Consider the following 17,054-nt stretch of genomic DNA (forward strand, 5'->3'; position numbering starts at 1 on the left):
AAATTTTTATACCCTTGTGGTGGAAATCAAGTTTTTAAAATGGTTTACATGTCTGTCTAGTGACTTTAACATACTTAAAGACAATCCATGTGCAAATTCACCATTGCTGTGCATTTTCTTCTTAAAAATGATGTGTACCAAAGACAGTCTCAAAAACGCCCTTTCTAAATTCAGAATTTGAATAAATTCCCTCACAGATTCACTCTCCAATAACCATTCATCCAATAATGCCACTTGCCATTGTATAGCATTTACAACTTCCATTAAATGAGTAAAAGTACAGTGTTGTCTGAGCTGGTGTAACTGAGTGGAGGTGGGGACTAATTTGCATATTCATGAATCCATATGTAGCTACATTCAAGCATTTTAAAATACAATGAAATTATTTTCAAGGGAAAAATGTTTAAATATGTCATTTGTGATGACCAGTGACAGCAGGGGGACTTTAACGTAAAAGCGGGAGTGGTCATTTGTAACTTGAAAGCATGAGTAGGGATGGGCAATATGGGCTCCGGTTCCCGTGTCTGAGCCGTGACGCCCCGCAGATTTGTGCAGAGCGCGAGTGAACGCGATCATTCCTTCCTCTGTACTACTAGTTTTAACACGAATAAACATGACTGAACATCTCATGCCTCATGTAATTGCTCAATCAGTGTTTCAACCGCGGAAAGACATCAACAATATAGCATGGAAATAAAATGTCACGTAGCATTTAATTTACCTCAGCAAGTCATCAGTGTCCACAGCTCGTTAGTTCACTAGAGAAATTAAGTCTAGAGAGGAGCATTTTGCGAAATATTACACCATATACTCATTATATTTTACTAAACCTGTTAGTCTTAATTACTTAATGTACAGTATGTTTAAATTAATCTGTTATGAAACATGCTATGACAGCCATTGAGTAATTGAATATATTTTAACAAATAGCTTAGACATTTTATTATTTATAAGTTAATTTAAAAACTGCATTATGTGCAGTTTTTTAAGTTGAGTGTTGATCATCTATTTAAAAATAAATAGCAATTAAATTTAAGTTTGGGTTAAGTTGTTAGGCCTAATTGTAACCTTATAATGTAAAAGGGCTCCCTATAGTTTTAAGCATAAGCTGAGGTAGATTTTTATCACTAAGAAAATTTAAACTATAACTGAATGTATTTAAAGAAAGACCAACTTCTTCAGTAAACCATTAAAAATAAAAAAATAAAAAGTTTAGTTTTTCCCCCTGCTGTACCGAAATCATACCGAACCGTGACGTTAAAACCGAGGTACGTACCGAACTGTCATATTTGTGTACCGTTACACCCCTACTATATACACATGCTGTAATGGTCTGGGTGTCTGTCCCTTTAAGACTCTGATTCGGGGTTTCCTCTGCCCCTGCACTCATGTGTATATGCTGGGGAAAAACACATTGTACTTTCTATCATTTGGTTGCACCTTCCTTTAACATTAATACATAGGTTGATGGTGATCTGCATTGTGTGTTTCTTTCTTCCATAACGCACAATAGGTTACAAGTGGTGCCCGAACAAAATTCCTGGTTTATTTGCGAATATGTCATGTAATTATAGTGATCGGCCTGCTCGAATCGTTGGTGGATGACGCCGCGGAAACGGACCTGGCCGACTGAACGCATCTATGGGAGTGCCTCCTCCAAGGTGTAGTGGTGCAAGTGCTCATAATCAACAGGAAACCTGGAACTTTGTTTTCGTTTGGAAAAACTGTGTCTTATTTCACCGCAGTTGGGACTAAAAAGTCGATTCTCCACGGGAGTTGGACAGTGCAGACTAGATTTCACAGTGAGTTGACGGCATTCAACAGAAGTTATTTGCCCTTCATCGCATGGACTTCTGTTGCCATAGAGACTGACTTGGCTCACGTGCGTTCAGCGGTACTATGGTTTGGGTTGGATTGTTGCATTTTTCATTGACTTTGAACATCGTTCGTGAGTGGATTTCAAGTTTGAAGAAACTTCTTTATGTTTCCTTTCTGCTGATACGGGTATGTGCAAGCTGCGTTTCCCCTTCAGGAACTCGAGCTGCGTCGAGTCGCTTTGGGGAACGCCCTTGCGTGACTGCGTTCTGAAGCACGTGTCAAATCCGTCCAATGGAGCAGCGAGACGTCACGAGCAGGGTGACGTAAGCACCAGAAAGCATAAAAGCACATCCGGCCGGGCGCAAACCAGCTTCTGCCCTTCAGTAGCGCTCTGTGTATGTGTCTGTCTATTTACTGTTGTCTGGCCTCACAAGCACTCATATATATAAAACAATGAGAAAGTCTATGGCGAGTGAACGGCATTACAAATGCTGTGTTTCTCCCTGCCCACGATATCTGGCGGCGGGGGATACACACGAATTGTGTGTCGTTTGTTTAGGAGGGAAGCATGTACGGTCAGCTTTCGAGCAGCTGATTGTCATCACTGCGAGCTCTCGCTGCGCACGCTCCGCTCTCGCCTGGCTGCGTTTGATGACAGCGGCCAGGCTCGCGATCCCGCTGGCCAATCTGTGGGGACTGGAAACACATGCAGTTTTTGTTTTATTCTGTGTAATTTCTAAACATTGTTGCTTGTGCACCTATATGTTTGAGTGACTAATCTAACTGACCTTTAAGGAAAGTGATAATTTTGTTAACTGTCAAATTGGGTACTACAGTGTTTACTGTTGTGAAAGCACAGTGGGTTGGGGAAATGGCAAAAAGTATAGACTTCGACAGTGATGATTTTATGCATGTTGAGCCTGAGCCCTGCGATGAACCTCGGGCCACATCGGGCCAGCCTAGAAAAACAAGTGCGTACATTGAGACAGGAGGTGAAGGGGTGCTAGGGTTGTAACTGATGAAGAGACATGTGGTCTTGTGTACTGTTATTCATGTCATTTGCCAGGGGTGACACTGCGCTCATGCCCGAGATGTAAACCACCTGCCAGGAACACCAGGAATCCCCCGAGCATGATTGAGGGCTGAGGACCCGGGATCAAATGGTACAATGACATTTGGGGGTGTTTCGGGTCATGGACCACCTGATTCGGGAAACGTGGGGGGGGGGACTTTTCGTCGAGGCAACCCTCCCCCCAGACAATAAATAGGCCTCAGGTTGGTGATAAAACTCTCCTCGAACCTAATTTAGGTCATATTGAAGATGGGTCGTCATCTTCCCTTTGGAACAATCCTTTTCATGTGTCTGTTAAGCTGAAGAACAATAACCATCGGAAACATGGATGTGGATGGTATGGCGGGTCCGGATTGGGACGATCAAAATAGTGTGTTTGAAGGGCCAGCTTTAGCCAACCTACAGACCTCTCTAACAAAGGTGGAATTATTAATCAGTGGCTTGTCTTTGACTGACGAGCAGGGACTGCAGCTTAGAGCGTTGCTGACGAGTTTTGATGATTTGTTTAGCAGCCAGTTAGGTCATACTACATTGGCTGAGATTTAAGTTGACACTGCCTCTGCAAGACCTATCAATTTACCCCCCTACCGTGCCTCACCGGCAAAAAGAAAGTTGATTGAGGAGCAGATAGATACAATGCTGGATGAGGGAATAATTGAGCCTGCGTTGGGGCCATGGGCGTCACCCGCGGTTATTGTGCCGAAATTGTCGAGTGAATGGAGATTCTGTGTAGACTATCGAGCTCTGAATAATGTCACTGTTCAAGATAGTCATCCTATGCCTCGAATTGATGACTCGTTGGATTTTTTGTCAAGGGGAAACTTCATCAGCCCAATCGATCTTGCCAGGGGTAATTGGCAAGTGGGTGTTGAGGAGAGCTCACATCCCAAGACAGCCTTCACTTCCCATTGTGGCCTTTTTTCAATTCAAAGTCATGCCGTTCGGTTTATGCAATGCACCTGTTTTTTGGCTGGGCTGATATACAAGTGTTGTGCCGTATACCTTGACGATATAGTGATTGTGTCCCCGACATTTGAACAGCACTTGGATGACATACGTGAAGTGTTTAGCCGCTTTCGGACGGCTGGCCTGACTGTGAAGCTAGGCAAGTGTCCGTTTTGCTGGGAGGAATTTAAATTCCTGGGATACAAAGTGACGCCTGGCGGCATCTTGCCTGATATCGACAAAGTACGGGCAGTGACTGAGTTTGCCATCCCAAAGAGTGTCAAACAGGTGAGACAATTTTTGGGGCTGAGCAGCTACTGTCGTAGGTTCATTAAGAATTATGCAAAGCTTGCAGAACCTTTGTGTGCACTGACACGAGATGCAACACCGTTTGTGTGGGATGATTCTTGTCAGAAGATAATGGATGACTTAAAGTCGTGTTTGACCTCTTCACCTGTTTTGAGGTTTCCTGACTTTGGGAAGGCATTTTACATCCACACCGATGCATGTGATGCAGGGCTGGGGGCAGCACTAATGCAGCAAGATGAGGAAGGACAAGAGATAGTTGTGGCGTACGCAAGTCGAACTCTGAATAAGGCTGAGAATCCATACTCAACTCCAGAGAAGGAGTGTCTGGGGTTGTTATGGGCCCTTGAGCACTTCCGACCCTACATTGAAGGTCTGCATGTCACTGTATACATGGACCAGAGTAGTTTACAATGGCTGATGTCAAGGCCCAATCCCTCTGGTCGGTTGGCGTGCTGGTGTCTTCGGCTGCAAGATTTTGATTTCAGCATCAAGCACAAACCTGGTGTGGGAAATCGGGTCCCTGATGCTCTGTTCCGTAACCCCTTGCCTGATTCTAGTGGCCCTTTGGATGTGTTGCCTGACTATGCCATTATAGCTGGTCTGGACTTGCGTATCCAACCACTACTTGAGTTAGGGGACAGGCAGCAAATATGGCAGGTTCAGTTGGATGATTCCGAAACTGGTGTGCTGCTTCGTAAGTTGGAGAATGCAGAGACTATTGAGGACGGTGATAATTTTGAGGGCCGTTACATGGTGGAAGACGGACTGTTGTACTACAAAGATGTGAATCTTCAGTGTGGTATGCACCCATGGAAAGATTTAAAGTTAGTGGCACCATTGGCAATACGGAGATCTATCCAAGAGTATTATCATGATCACCCTACTGCGGGGCATCTTTGTATAAAAAAAACCCTTGCCAGGCTTAGACTGTGATTTTTTTTTGGCCTAAAATGAGAGGTGATGTGAGCATGTGTGTATCTTCCTGCACAGTTTGCCAGTTCACCAAGCCATCCCAACTGAAGCCAGCGGGCTTGTTGGTCCCTGTGCATGCCAATGAACCCTGGGAGTATGTAGGGGTTGATTTTGTGGGGCCGTTGCCACGGACTGCATCTGGAAACCAGTACATCTTGGTTTTTGTTGACTATTTCAGTAAATGGGTGGAGGCTAGTGCTGTCAGGGAAGCCAGTGCACAAGTTGCCGCAAGCAAATTTGTGGGTGACATTTTTGCACGACATGGAGCTCCTAGGCACCTTATTTCGGATAGAGGGGCTCGATTTGTGAGTGTGTTGTTCAATAAAGTGGTTGAGATTGTGGGGTCTGATCATAGGCTGACTACGGCTTACCACCCCCAAACCAATGCTACAGAACAAGTCAACAGAACTTTGAAGACTGCCATCAGAGCCTACGTGGGAGATAAGCACACGTCTTGAGACAGATATATCCCACAGATTTGTTTTGCTTTGAGCACAGCACACCATGAAAGCACAGGATTTAGCCCTGCACGAATGCTTTATGGGCGTGAGTTGGCAACTCCACTGGACCACCTCATTCAACCACCTACTGATTATTTAAATTACCCTATGCTTAGTCGACCCGATGTTCTGAGAAGCACGTTATCCATGACTCATGATCATGCAAGGGTAGCCCTGGAGGCTAGCCATGAGAAACAGAAGTGTCACTACGATTTGCATCGACGGCCAGTTGAATATGCCCCTGGAGACATGGTGCACTTGAAAACGCACCCCAGGTCCGATGCAGCAGCAAACTTTGCTGCTAAGTTGGCTCCACTATATGGAGGCCCTTATCGAATCACGCAGTGGCTATCTGAGGTAAATTATAGGCTGGCTAGTGTTAATGGTGCTCAGGATTTGGGTGTGGTGCATGTTGTGAATCTACAGCCCTTTCACACTTTGCAAACGGCTGAGGCGCATACCATTCAAGTTCCTGGTCCGAGTGGTTCTGATGCTGGAGATTCCAGTCTGGGTGTTCAGGAAATGATGGGCGGTGGTGATTTGGAGCTGAACCCATCACCCTGCATTGAGAGGGAAGATGACTTGCTTAATGATGGGCAGGCAGGAACGGTTGACTTTTGCCCTATGGTGCAAGGCACTGCAAGGGACGACAATGTTTTTCCTGACTCTTGTATTTTGGATGATCCCGTACAAAGCCCAGTACAGGGGTCTCACTACAATTTAAGGCCCAGAGTTCATCCCAGAGTCACAACAGACTGGTCGACAACTAAGTGGACAAATGAGTTTCATACTAAAAAAAGGGAGTGTTAATATTACTGTGAGGGGGCCTGATTGTTAACTATAGATTTAAGGGTTGAAATGTTGCTGTTAGTTTCGGTTCTTGGTTACTTTCATAATGGTGTTTCTCTCTATACATGTTCCAATGGTGTATTTGTGATTCGGCCCAGTGTATTTTATTTTCACATTTGTTTTCCTTTCTTTTCTTTAATTTTTTTAAATATATTAGAGGATATGTTATTATCTCATCAGGCAACCTGTATGTTCCCAAGATGATGTTGATGCAAATACCTGTACTTGTCAGCTACTATATCTAAGCATCTAACCATGTATAGTAGTTGTGTTAGGACGTCTGCCTGTCATTTACAGCTGAGGACAGCTTTTTTTCTGCTGGGGGGAGATGTAATGGTCTGGGTGTCTGTCCCTTTAAGACTCTGATTCGGGGTTTCCTCTGCCCCTGCACTCATGTGTATATGCTGGGGAAAAACACATTGTACTTTCTATCGTTTGGTTTCACCTTCCTTTAACATTAATACATAGGTTGATGGTGACCTGCATCGTGTGTTTCTTTCTTCCATAATGCACAATAGGTTACAATGCAAAACTGTATCGCACACGTGCTACTGTAGTACATTTATTCATTGCACAGACCAATTTTTTTGTTGCACTGTACAGCCCTGACCAAACCAGTTCCAGATTATAGAGGCATCTTAAGAAAGTCATACAGGTTTGGAATAGCACGAGGATGACTAAATGATGACAGAATTTTCGTTTTTGGGTGGACTATCCCTTTAAGCCTTCATGTTTGCTGAAACTCCAAGAGATTTGAATTTCACAGGAAATCCAAAAGATGAAACCAGAGTAAAGAACACAAGCAGACCAGACAGAGAAAATAACGCCACAGTTTCAGCACAATGCACCACTGCTGGGAGACATTTTCAAACCACAAACCTTGAAAGATGACAGAACAAGAGGGAAAAAATCACCTAATTACGTTCACATAAATAGTACAGCTAGCTAGCTAACAAAACAATACACAGCTTATCCTTATTGGCTGTGTCTATGCTGCTTCAGCTCACAGTTTTCATTGTTTTCATCCATGGCATCATCTTTATGAGCGTATCTCCACACCAGGTGCATATCATATCAGTTTGAGCTCTTTTATTGTTGTTTTTGGACGAGTAAGGGCTGTAATTATTTAAATTGTCACATGGCTAATCACAGTGCTGATTCTATTGAATGGCGAAGCCCACATTTGACGGCAAGTGCCAAAATTAGTTTGACAACCTGGCCTGGACTCTTAATTAATTTTCCACCACGGTCTTCTCGCTAACACTTAGTGTTGCTGAATTTCATGCTTAGAGTTCTCCATGCCGCTATAATTTCTCATTAAGCCTTAGTTTGTCCCAGTGCACTGAAATACACTTGAAAATAATGAATGGTATTACATGAAACAAAACATCAGTGTCCCTTGAAAGCAATATTCAACAGTGTAATCCCCAGTCTGAACATCTCAAGTCCTCGACATACTCACGCTTACGCATACATGTGGATTAGGTTGTAGCGAGGGCAAAGTGAGAAAATCAGACACATAATTAATGAATTAAACCTCTAAGGAAATACATGCCAGACATTTCAGCAACAACCCGGCGCTTCACATATGGTTTTGAGGGATGTGTCCACAGCTGTTAATGATTGGAATGCAGCATGGGATGCAACCCATTTGAGGGTGCAATCTAGCTGGAGTGCATCTAGCAGCAGCCTCGAAAATGTCTTACACTCTCAACAAATGATTTAGGCATCAGCAGCCTGCATCACTGAGATAAGCGCTCTACTTCACTTTAAAGGACGCTCATATGCTTTGACAGCCCACTCTGTAATTTTAGTGCCAGAGTTCTCTGACGCCGGGAGAAAGAGCACTCTGAACAGAGCCCAGACTCTCTAGCATAACACAATCATCTTGACATGCTCATCTTCACGCTGACCTTTAGGAGGAGATCTACAGTGTAAGAATCTGTGGATATATGCTAGCTAAGAAGTGGTCTATATATCTGATCACTCTATCAGCACTTTTTGCTGGATAAGGATATTAAAAGAAGAGCAAAACTTGAACATATTTACTTCACACATGTTACTGGTCTTATTGAGTCTCTGAAATAACTCTGCTCTTCTCCTGATGTATCTATAGGTGGAGTCAGATATACCATTGTTTGGTGAATTTTCATGTGCAAAATCCATTCATTTCAACAGGAATCCACAGCCACTTTTCCACAGTCAGGCTGAATGGTTCTAAGAACGGTAAGGAACGGTTCCAGTTGTGTTTCCACTTGAGTTTGGTTTGGTATGGCACGACTGCAAAGTTCTTGGCCTGGAATCAGCCAACCATGCTACACTCTAAAAAATGCTGTGTTGTTTCAACCCAACTTTGGGTCAAATATGGACTAACCCAACCTTTGGGTTAAAAGTGAGAAAATCAGACACATAATTAATGAATTAAACCTCTAAGGAAATACATGCCAGACATTTCAGCAACAACCCGGCGCTTCACATATGGTTTTGAGGGATGTGTCCACAGCTGTTAATGATTGGAATGCAGCATGGGATGCAACCCATTTGAGGGTGCAATCTAGCTGGAGTGCATCTAGCAGCAGCCTCGAAAATGTCTTACACTCTCAACAAATGATTTAGGCATCAGCAGCCTGCATCACTGAGATAAGCGCTCTACTTCACTTTAAAGGACGCTCATATGCTTTGACAGCCCACTCTGTAATTTTAGTGCCAGAGTTCTCTGACGCCGGGAGAAAGAGCACTCTGAACAGAGCCCAGACTCTCTAGCATAACACAATCATCTTGACATGCTCATCTTCACGCTGACCTTTAGGAGGAGATCTACAGTGTAAGAATCTGTGGATATATGCTAGCTAAGAAGTGGTCTATATATCTGATCACTCTATCAGCACTTTTTGCTGGATAAGGATATTAAAAGAAGAGCAAAACTTGAACATATTTACTTCACACATGTTACTGGTCTTATTGAGTCTCTGAAATAACTCTGCTCTTCTCCTGATGTATCTATAGGTGGAGTCAGATATACCATTGTTTGGTGAATTTTCATGTGCAAAATCCATTCATTTCAACAGGAATCCACAGCCACTTTTCCACAGTCAGGCTGAATGGTTCTAAGAACGGTAAGGAACGGTTCCAGTTGTGTTTCCACTTGAGTTTGGTTTGGTATGGCACGACTGCAAAGTTCTTGGCCTGGAATCAGCCAACCATGCTACACTCTAAAAAATGCTGGGTTGTTTCAACCCAACTTTGGGTCAAATATGGACTAACCCAACCTTTGGGTTACATTTTTACATTAAATTTTTAACCCAAAAGTTGGGTTAGTCCATATTTGACCCAAAGATGGGTTGAAACAACCCAGCATTTTTTAGAGTGTAAGAGGCAATGACTGAAATATTTGTATTACAATCTCTTTTATCAGCCCAGCGGTGGAAAATTAAACCATATCCCTATGATAGGGATATAGGCCAGATCGGCATTGTTAAGAAACGAGAACAGTTTGGTCCAAGGTGGAAAAGCGGTTTGTGTGATTGGAAATTTCGCATGAGGCATAAACATTAGTTAACTACATTGGTTATGATGAACTAACAGTGATAAATACTTATAAAGCATTTAGCAGTAGTACTTTATTTATTTTTTTCCTGATTTTTTCATGGATTTTTGTAGTAACCTGTGTGTGTGTGTGTGTGTGTGTGTGTTGCTTCAAGAGAGCAAACATACATTTGTGCTGTGTTTTACTTTCTTTTATATTCATTCATTCATTAAATCATTCATTCTTCATTAATTTATTAATTAATTCATAATCACTTATCATTTAATCATTTTATTATTCCATTTAATCATATAATCATTTATAATCATTTAAGACATTTATATACTAATTTCCTTGACTTATTCATTGATTAGTCATTTTAATTATATTTTCATTTTTTTTATTTTAATTATAATAATTATAATTTAGAATTTATAATAATTATAAATTATTTTTCCATTGTTGTTTAGTCTTATGATGTGTGGTTTCAAGTTATATTTGTTTACAAGTATACAAGTCTTTTACAAGTAAGAGATATGAGAATGTTTCCATTGCAAGGTTTTTAATGTCACGGGACGTTGTTGTGAAGCAGTAATTTTCCATTGCTATGGCTTATGGCACACGTCTGTGCACTGAAACATATGCAACAAAAATTATTCAATAAACCCATTTTTGATCATTATCACTTTGTCTCCTGCTTCTGATCTTCACTGGCTTTGCTCGGTCAACTTCTCGGCTGATAAGAGATATATATCTGTTTATATAGTTTTGAGTATCAGACAAAACCCTGGTTATGGGTACCAGACAAGGCTTGCAGTTAACAGGTTTTGGGTATTAGACAATTTTGCTGACTAATTGTTCTGTTACCAGTCAAAATGGACATTTACTGACAGCATCTGGCATCCGGGGCGGGATCTGATATTTCTGGCAAGGAGGCATGATCTAACAGATATCCCCTAGTAGCCCATCCTACATGACCTCCCTTTGAATATTTCACTCGGAAATATGTCATGTTACAGACATGTATTGTTTCACACTGTCTTTGAAGAAATGCATAGCAGGAATGAAAAACAGATTATGATATTGAAATCTAAACTTTCTAAAGGTATGCTTCTCCCAAAAATGTATATTCTGTCTTTTTTTTTTTTTACTCATATAGTAAAATTATAGTATAGTTCAAAACCTGTACACTGTTATTTTTGTTCAATGATACATTGAAAAGTTTCAGAAGAATTTTCAGAATTTTTTTACATACAATGACAGTTCATAGTGACTCCATCCATGTCACAATCAGGTCACTGTAATTTCTTTAAGACAGCCAGACAGAAAAATATAAATATGCTGTTCATTCCTGCAGAACGGATCCTTGTTACAGACTGAAATACATGTCCTGTGCAGTAATAACTATAGGAAACAACTACACACAGCCAGTGCCTGGAAATGTGCTTGTAAATATGTCTGTATGTGATTGTGTGTGTATGTATTCATGAAAGAGGCTTGAGAGAACTCACACAGTAATAGCAGCTCCAGCCGCTGGTGGTGTGGGCCGTCTCTCTCATTTCCTGCAGGGCTTCAGTGCTCAAGTAGCCCATCTCCCGCAGACAGCCGTCGTGGAAGACCCGCGTGCACGTCCGGCAGGGGAACAGATCGTCTGCTGTCCAAACCTCACACACCTCGCATATCTCATCATTGATGGGCTGAACGCAAAACAGATAAATCATTCCTTACTTATGTAGCGTCTGGACCACTCCAACACACAATATATATTTTGTTAGCTAGATTTCACAAATACTTTGTAACACCCCAGGACGCCGAACAAGACCCTGGTTTCATGGTAACCCGATACATTTACAACCTTGTGGAATGCGAGCCGGCTCTCATTCTGCTTTCTCCAGAAACAAGGGGTACAAATGCACAGGAGAAATGGACTGTTCTACTAATTAATTCATAGGAAAACCTTCTTTGAATGAACACCCATTTTCTTCAGGCCAGTGTGTATATTATTGCTGTGTTGTATTTAATAGCAACCAGACTCTTACTGATTCACTGAAAGTAAGACCATACAGCCCATTGAAAATGCATAATGACACATGACAGGAAGTGTGGAGACTCGTCAATAAGCTAACACCTCAAACAATCAAACTTCTATACCTCCCTCCATTAAATGCTTTGCACTAAAGGTCACCAAATATAGAAATAATCTCACTTGACATTCCCTGCTCATTTAAAGTCTCCTATGGTGCAGCTGAATCTGCATGTGGTCACTTTCATGTCATGACATGTGGAAGTCATGCTGGTTTGATGAATGCAGCACAAGAAAATGTTTTACTGATCCCAAGAGCGAAATTTATTGAAAGTTTTATGAAAACTAAACTGATAGAATGTAAATCTATTGTATAGATAGTATAGACGTCTACTGTCCAAACATCTAAACTATATTTAAAGCATTGATTAATTCATTTCTTTCATTACTCTTTTGACGCATTAGACAAGCTACTAACAAAAGGTAGACTACATTGAAGCTACTTAAGGAGAAAATATATTTTGAAATATATAACTATATCATTCTAATAAAGGCATATTAGTAAAAAAAAAAAACGAATAACCTAGTTCATTGAGTGTGGCAGCAGCATTACATTTTAAATTATTTTACAGAAAACAAATAGAATAGAATACAGTAGTCAACATTTGAAGTGGATCATAACCTTTCATCAAAGTTGTCCTAAAACCTAAAACCAAAATGCGTTCTTGTTTTAGGACAACTTTAATGAACATTTTTGATCCACTTCAAATGTTGACTACTGTACTCCATGATTTATATATCTGGGAAAATATTAATGTACAGCAGTAATTTGACCAAACATCTCATTACTAAAAAATATGCCACAGGGGAAGTTAAATCGATCACTTTGTTTTTATTTATTTTTTATTTTTTTATCAAACCATTTATGGTTTAATGAACCATCCAAATGATCAAATTACTAATTAATAATATATAATAAATAATAATTATATCCAAACCGTTAAAACAAATTTTAAACTGAATTTAATTAATTAAAGCTTAATTAAAATATAAATATAAAAATGAAACAATTTTAAAAATGTAATTAAATTAAAAATGTTGCAGTGGCAACTAACTGAAATAAAAATAAGATTATTGATTTGAAGATCTGAAGAACTAAAATGACTCAAATCAAAGCCTGAAATAAATAAAAATGTAAAAACAATCTAAATAGAAATATATTTAAACACTAAAAGTGATTTTAAAAAATCACTTCACAAGATTACTAAAATGTAAACTAAAATTAAAATGAAAACTGAAAATATTCAAATCAAATCTAAATTAAAAAAATGTTTAATAAATACTATAGCAGTATATAAATAATACTAAAATAACACTGTTTTTAATACTAAAATAACACTGTTGCTACTTTATAATTAGTTAACTTCCAACAGGTAATGAGTGATTAACAAATGTTGCAAATCACTGATAGAATCTATTATCTAATGAACTGCATTTTACATCATCTTATTTCATGCTGCTCTTCCTCTCTGCAGTGCCGCCCGTCTAGAGACAGACCGTGGAGACTGGACATAACTATTGACAACCTGTCACATTAATGCAGCTCAGGGTCAGACAGTTTAAAGCCTTGGAAACATGCGGAGACAAAACTGTAGTTCAAAGTTTATATCATGATTAAAAAAAATCACTTCACAAGATTACTAAAATGTAAACTAAAATTAAAATGAAAACTGAAAATATTCAAATCAAATCTAAATTAAAAAAAATGTTAATAAATACTATAGCAGTATATAAATAATACTAAAATAACACTGTTTTTAATACTAAAATAACACTGTTGCTACTTTATAATTAGTTAACTTCCAACAGGTAATGAGTGATTAACAAATGTTGCAAATCACTGATAGAATCTATTATCTAATGAACTGCATTTTACATCATCTTATTTCATGCTGCTCTTCCTCTCTGCAGTGCCGCCCGTCTAGAGACAGACCGTGGAGACTGGACATAACTATTGACAACCTGTCACATTAATGCAGCTCAGGGTCAGACAGTTTAAAGCCTTGGAAACATGCGGAGACAAAACTGTAGTTCAAAGTTTATATCATTTTCAAGGGCTTTTGGTGCAGACCCAAGAGTCTCCACAGGAGTTGGGATGGTTTGAGAGCTGATGACTCACGGTTACAGTGCTACTGCTGCTAGTGCTAGAGTCAATCGTACAATCAGAGCTAAATATTACAATGTGAAAAGAGACCAGCAGGGGAAGGACTTGGAACATGGAAACCAAGCATTAAAATGAGCTTTACCTCCAGAATCACTGCTACCTAGTCAACTTCAAGTAATTAAATTTGGTTAAAAAAAAAAAAAAATTTTAAGTATCGTGGCACTAGGAAGCCAGGGATCACTTGTCAGATATTCCAGATGATAAGTTCACCCTACACACTCAGTCTTTGCTCTTCAGATTGTGACATGTGTCTCTGAGGAGGGTAAGGATTGTGATATGAGCGCGGGGGTGAGAGGTGCTGTATTTAGAAGCGGGACGATCAGAAGAGCCGAAGGACGTCACCTTGCCACTGAGCCTCTGAAGCTGAATCTGACTCTCAGCATCATTTTCCCTTAATATTAATAAAAAATATATTTATTTTCCCAAAGACAAAAAAAAATTACATTCATACAGGTTTAAAAAGATTTATATAAAATCATACCATATTTAAAATATGTGAACCTGGACCACAAAACCAGTCATAAGTGTAAATTTTTCGAAATAATAAATAAGCTGAATAAATAAGCTTTCCATCGATGCATGGTTTGTTAGGATAGGACAATATTTGAAAATCTGAAAACCTTTAAAGTTGTCCGAATGAAGTTCTTAGCAATGCATATTACAAATCAAAAATTAAGTTTTAATATATTTACGGTAGGAAATTTACAAAATATCTTCATGGAACATGATCTTTACTTAATATCCTAATGTTTTTTGGTATAAAAGAAAAATCAATCATTTTGACCCATACAATGTATTTTTGGCTATTGCTACGAATATACCCCAGCGACTTAAGACTGCTTTTGTGGTCCAGGGTCACATATTTTCTTTGGACACCAAAATGTAGGTTATTATAATATTTTTGGCTTTTCATAACTGAATTTTACTATAAACAAAAGCTAAATGAGTTATAATATGAAAATATAAATTTCACTTAAGATAAAATTAAACCATTTTGTTATTCAGTTTACTTTAGTTTGCTTAGTATATATTCTATATATTCCTAAAGACAGGAATATTCTTTTCGAAAAACCTTAAAGGGATAGTTCACTCCAAAATGAAAATTCTGTCATTAATTACTCACCCTCATGTTGTTCCAAATACGTAAGACCTTCCTTTATGGTTGTTTTCTTTGCGCACAAAAAGTATTCTCGTAGCTTCGCAAAATTGAAGTTGAGCCACTGATGTCACATGGACTATTTTACCGATGTCCTTACTACATTTCTGGGTCTGGGAACGTTTCAGTTGCGTTGCTGTCTGTGCACGGTCAGAAAGCTCTCGGATTTCATTTAAAATATCTTAATTTGTGTTCTGAAGATGAACGAAGGTCTAACGGGTTTGGAACGACATGAGGGTGAGAAATTAATGACAGAATTTTCATTTTGGGGTAAACTATCCCTTTAATATTAATTGTGATGTCTTTATAAAAATGCATTTTAAATAAATGACACCGTCATTTCACATTATGTAACACCTTCCTGCTTTCTAAGATTTTCCTTCTCACAAGAAGACTGCTGTAATCTCACAAATATCTCAGCAGAGATCTCAACATTGTCTCAAACTGTGCTTAGATTTGCCAAAATAACTAAGTCTGCAATCAAACCTTAGAAATTTGACTATGAACTCAAACATTTCTTGTCAAATTCTTCCCAAAATCGTATAATCTGATGCTAAGTATTATTATAGTTCTATACTCTATATACTGTATGACAAAAAAATTCCCTCATTTTGATTTCTGCTAAGAAAATCTTGGATAAAGTTTATGCCCCTTTGCCAAAGTAAAAGCAAAGTTTTTCATTCTCACAATTATATTCACCAGCTGTTCAATTTTTCATTCATGTCAGTACTGCCTGTTTGTTTATTAATTATCCTGAACCATATTTCAACATCGGCAAATGCATCTAGACATAACTCACAAAGACTAGTTAAATTGCAACTCATTCTGCCTGCTCTTATGTCTTTTATATCTGCTGAGAGAGAGAGACTGCAGGTAAACAAAAGCGTTCTGTTGAGTGGAGTTGTGTGGAGTGACTCTTCTCCGGCTCGTTATGAGGCCTGGCCCAATTGCCGCAAGCTTCAGTGACCCCAATTCATTTCGGACTGATCCCAGACGCCAGCGCAGCTCACCCAGCCAGGTTTTTCCAGCACAGCCTATACCTGCTGCCCACGCACTTTCAACAAACCTGAGCTGCCATTTAGGCTGAGCTGGGAACAGCTTCCCTTACTCACAGTCTTGACATTTTCTCACATACATGCGTCACAGAGCAGGTTTCAGCTCTGAATGAAAGGATAACCTCCAACAGCACCCCTGTACTTTTAGCTGGAAGGAAAGCCAGACTAGTTTGTATATATTTTAGTTTTAGTATATAAGTTATTCCTTATTCTCATGCAGTTGTAGGTAAATAACCAGATATGAAGGTTAAGGTTGAGAGAGGTTGTTCTAGAGGTGTGGAGTTCACGATTGTTGCTATAATGTCTAATTTTTAAGGCTTGGTGTCCAATACAGTCAGAAGAATATAAAAATATTATAAAAAATAAAAATATAATATAATATAATATAATATATAAGTATATAAAAATTAATTACCATGTATACATATGTATAAATATGTAGCATACTCCCCCAAATAAATAAAAAAATCAACAAATTTAATCCAAAATTGCCTGCCTAATTAAATTTTATAAATTCTTACTTCAAATATTTTTTATTTAATTAAAAAATTATAATAATAATAAGAAAAAGAAGAATTATAATAAATAAAAATATAATAAAATAT

At 39.1% G+C, this 17,054-nt stretch overlaps 1 protein-coding gene across 2 annotated transcripts in view; it reads right to left on the reverse strand.

The window, feature by feature from the left end:
- phf24 (PHD finger protein 24) overlaps nt 1-17,054 on the reverse strand; it is a 50,275-nt gene that overhangs the window by 12,571 nt on the left and 20,650 nt on the right. For both annotated transcript variants that reach the window (XM_016238343.1, XM_016238342.1), the window contains exon 3: nt 11,503-11,688. In XM_016238343.1, the coding sequence (XP_016093829.1) occupies nt 11,503-11,688 (186 nt within the window). The remainder of the gene's footprint in view (nt 1-11,502; nt 11,689-17,054) is intronic.

This window comes from Sinocyclocheilus grahami, unplaced genomic scaffold, assembly GCF_001515645.1.
Source record: "Sinocyclocheilus grahami isolate Dianchi unplaced genomic scaffold, SAMN03320097.WGS_v1.1 scaffold536.1, whole genome shotgun sequence".
Lineage (NCBI taxonomy): Eukaryota > Metazoa > Chordata > Actinopteri > Cypriniformes > Cyprinidae > Sinocyclocheilus > Sinocyclocheilus grahami.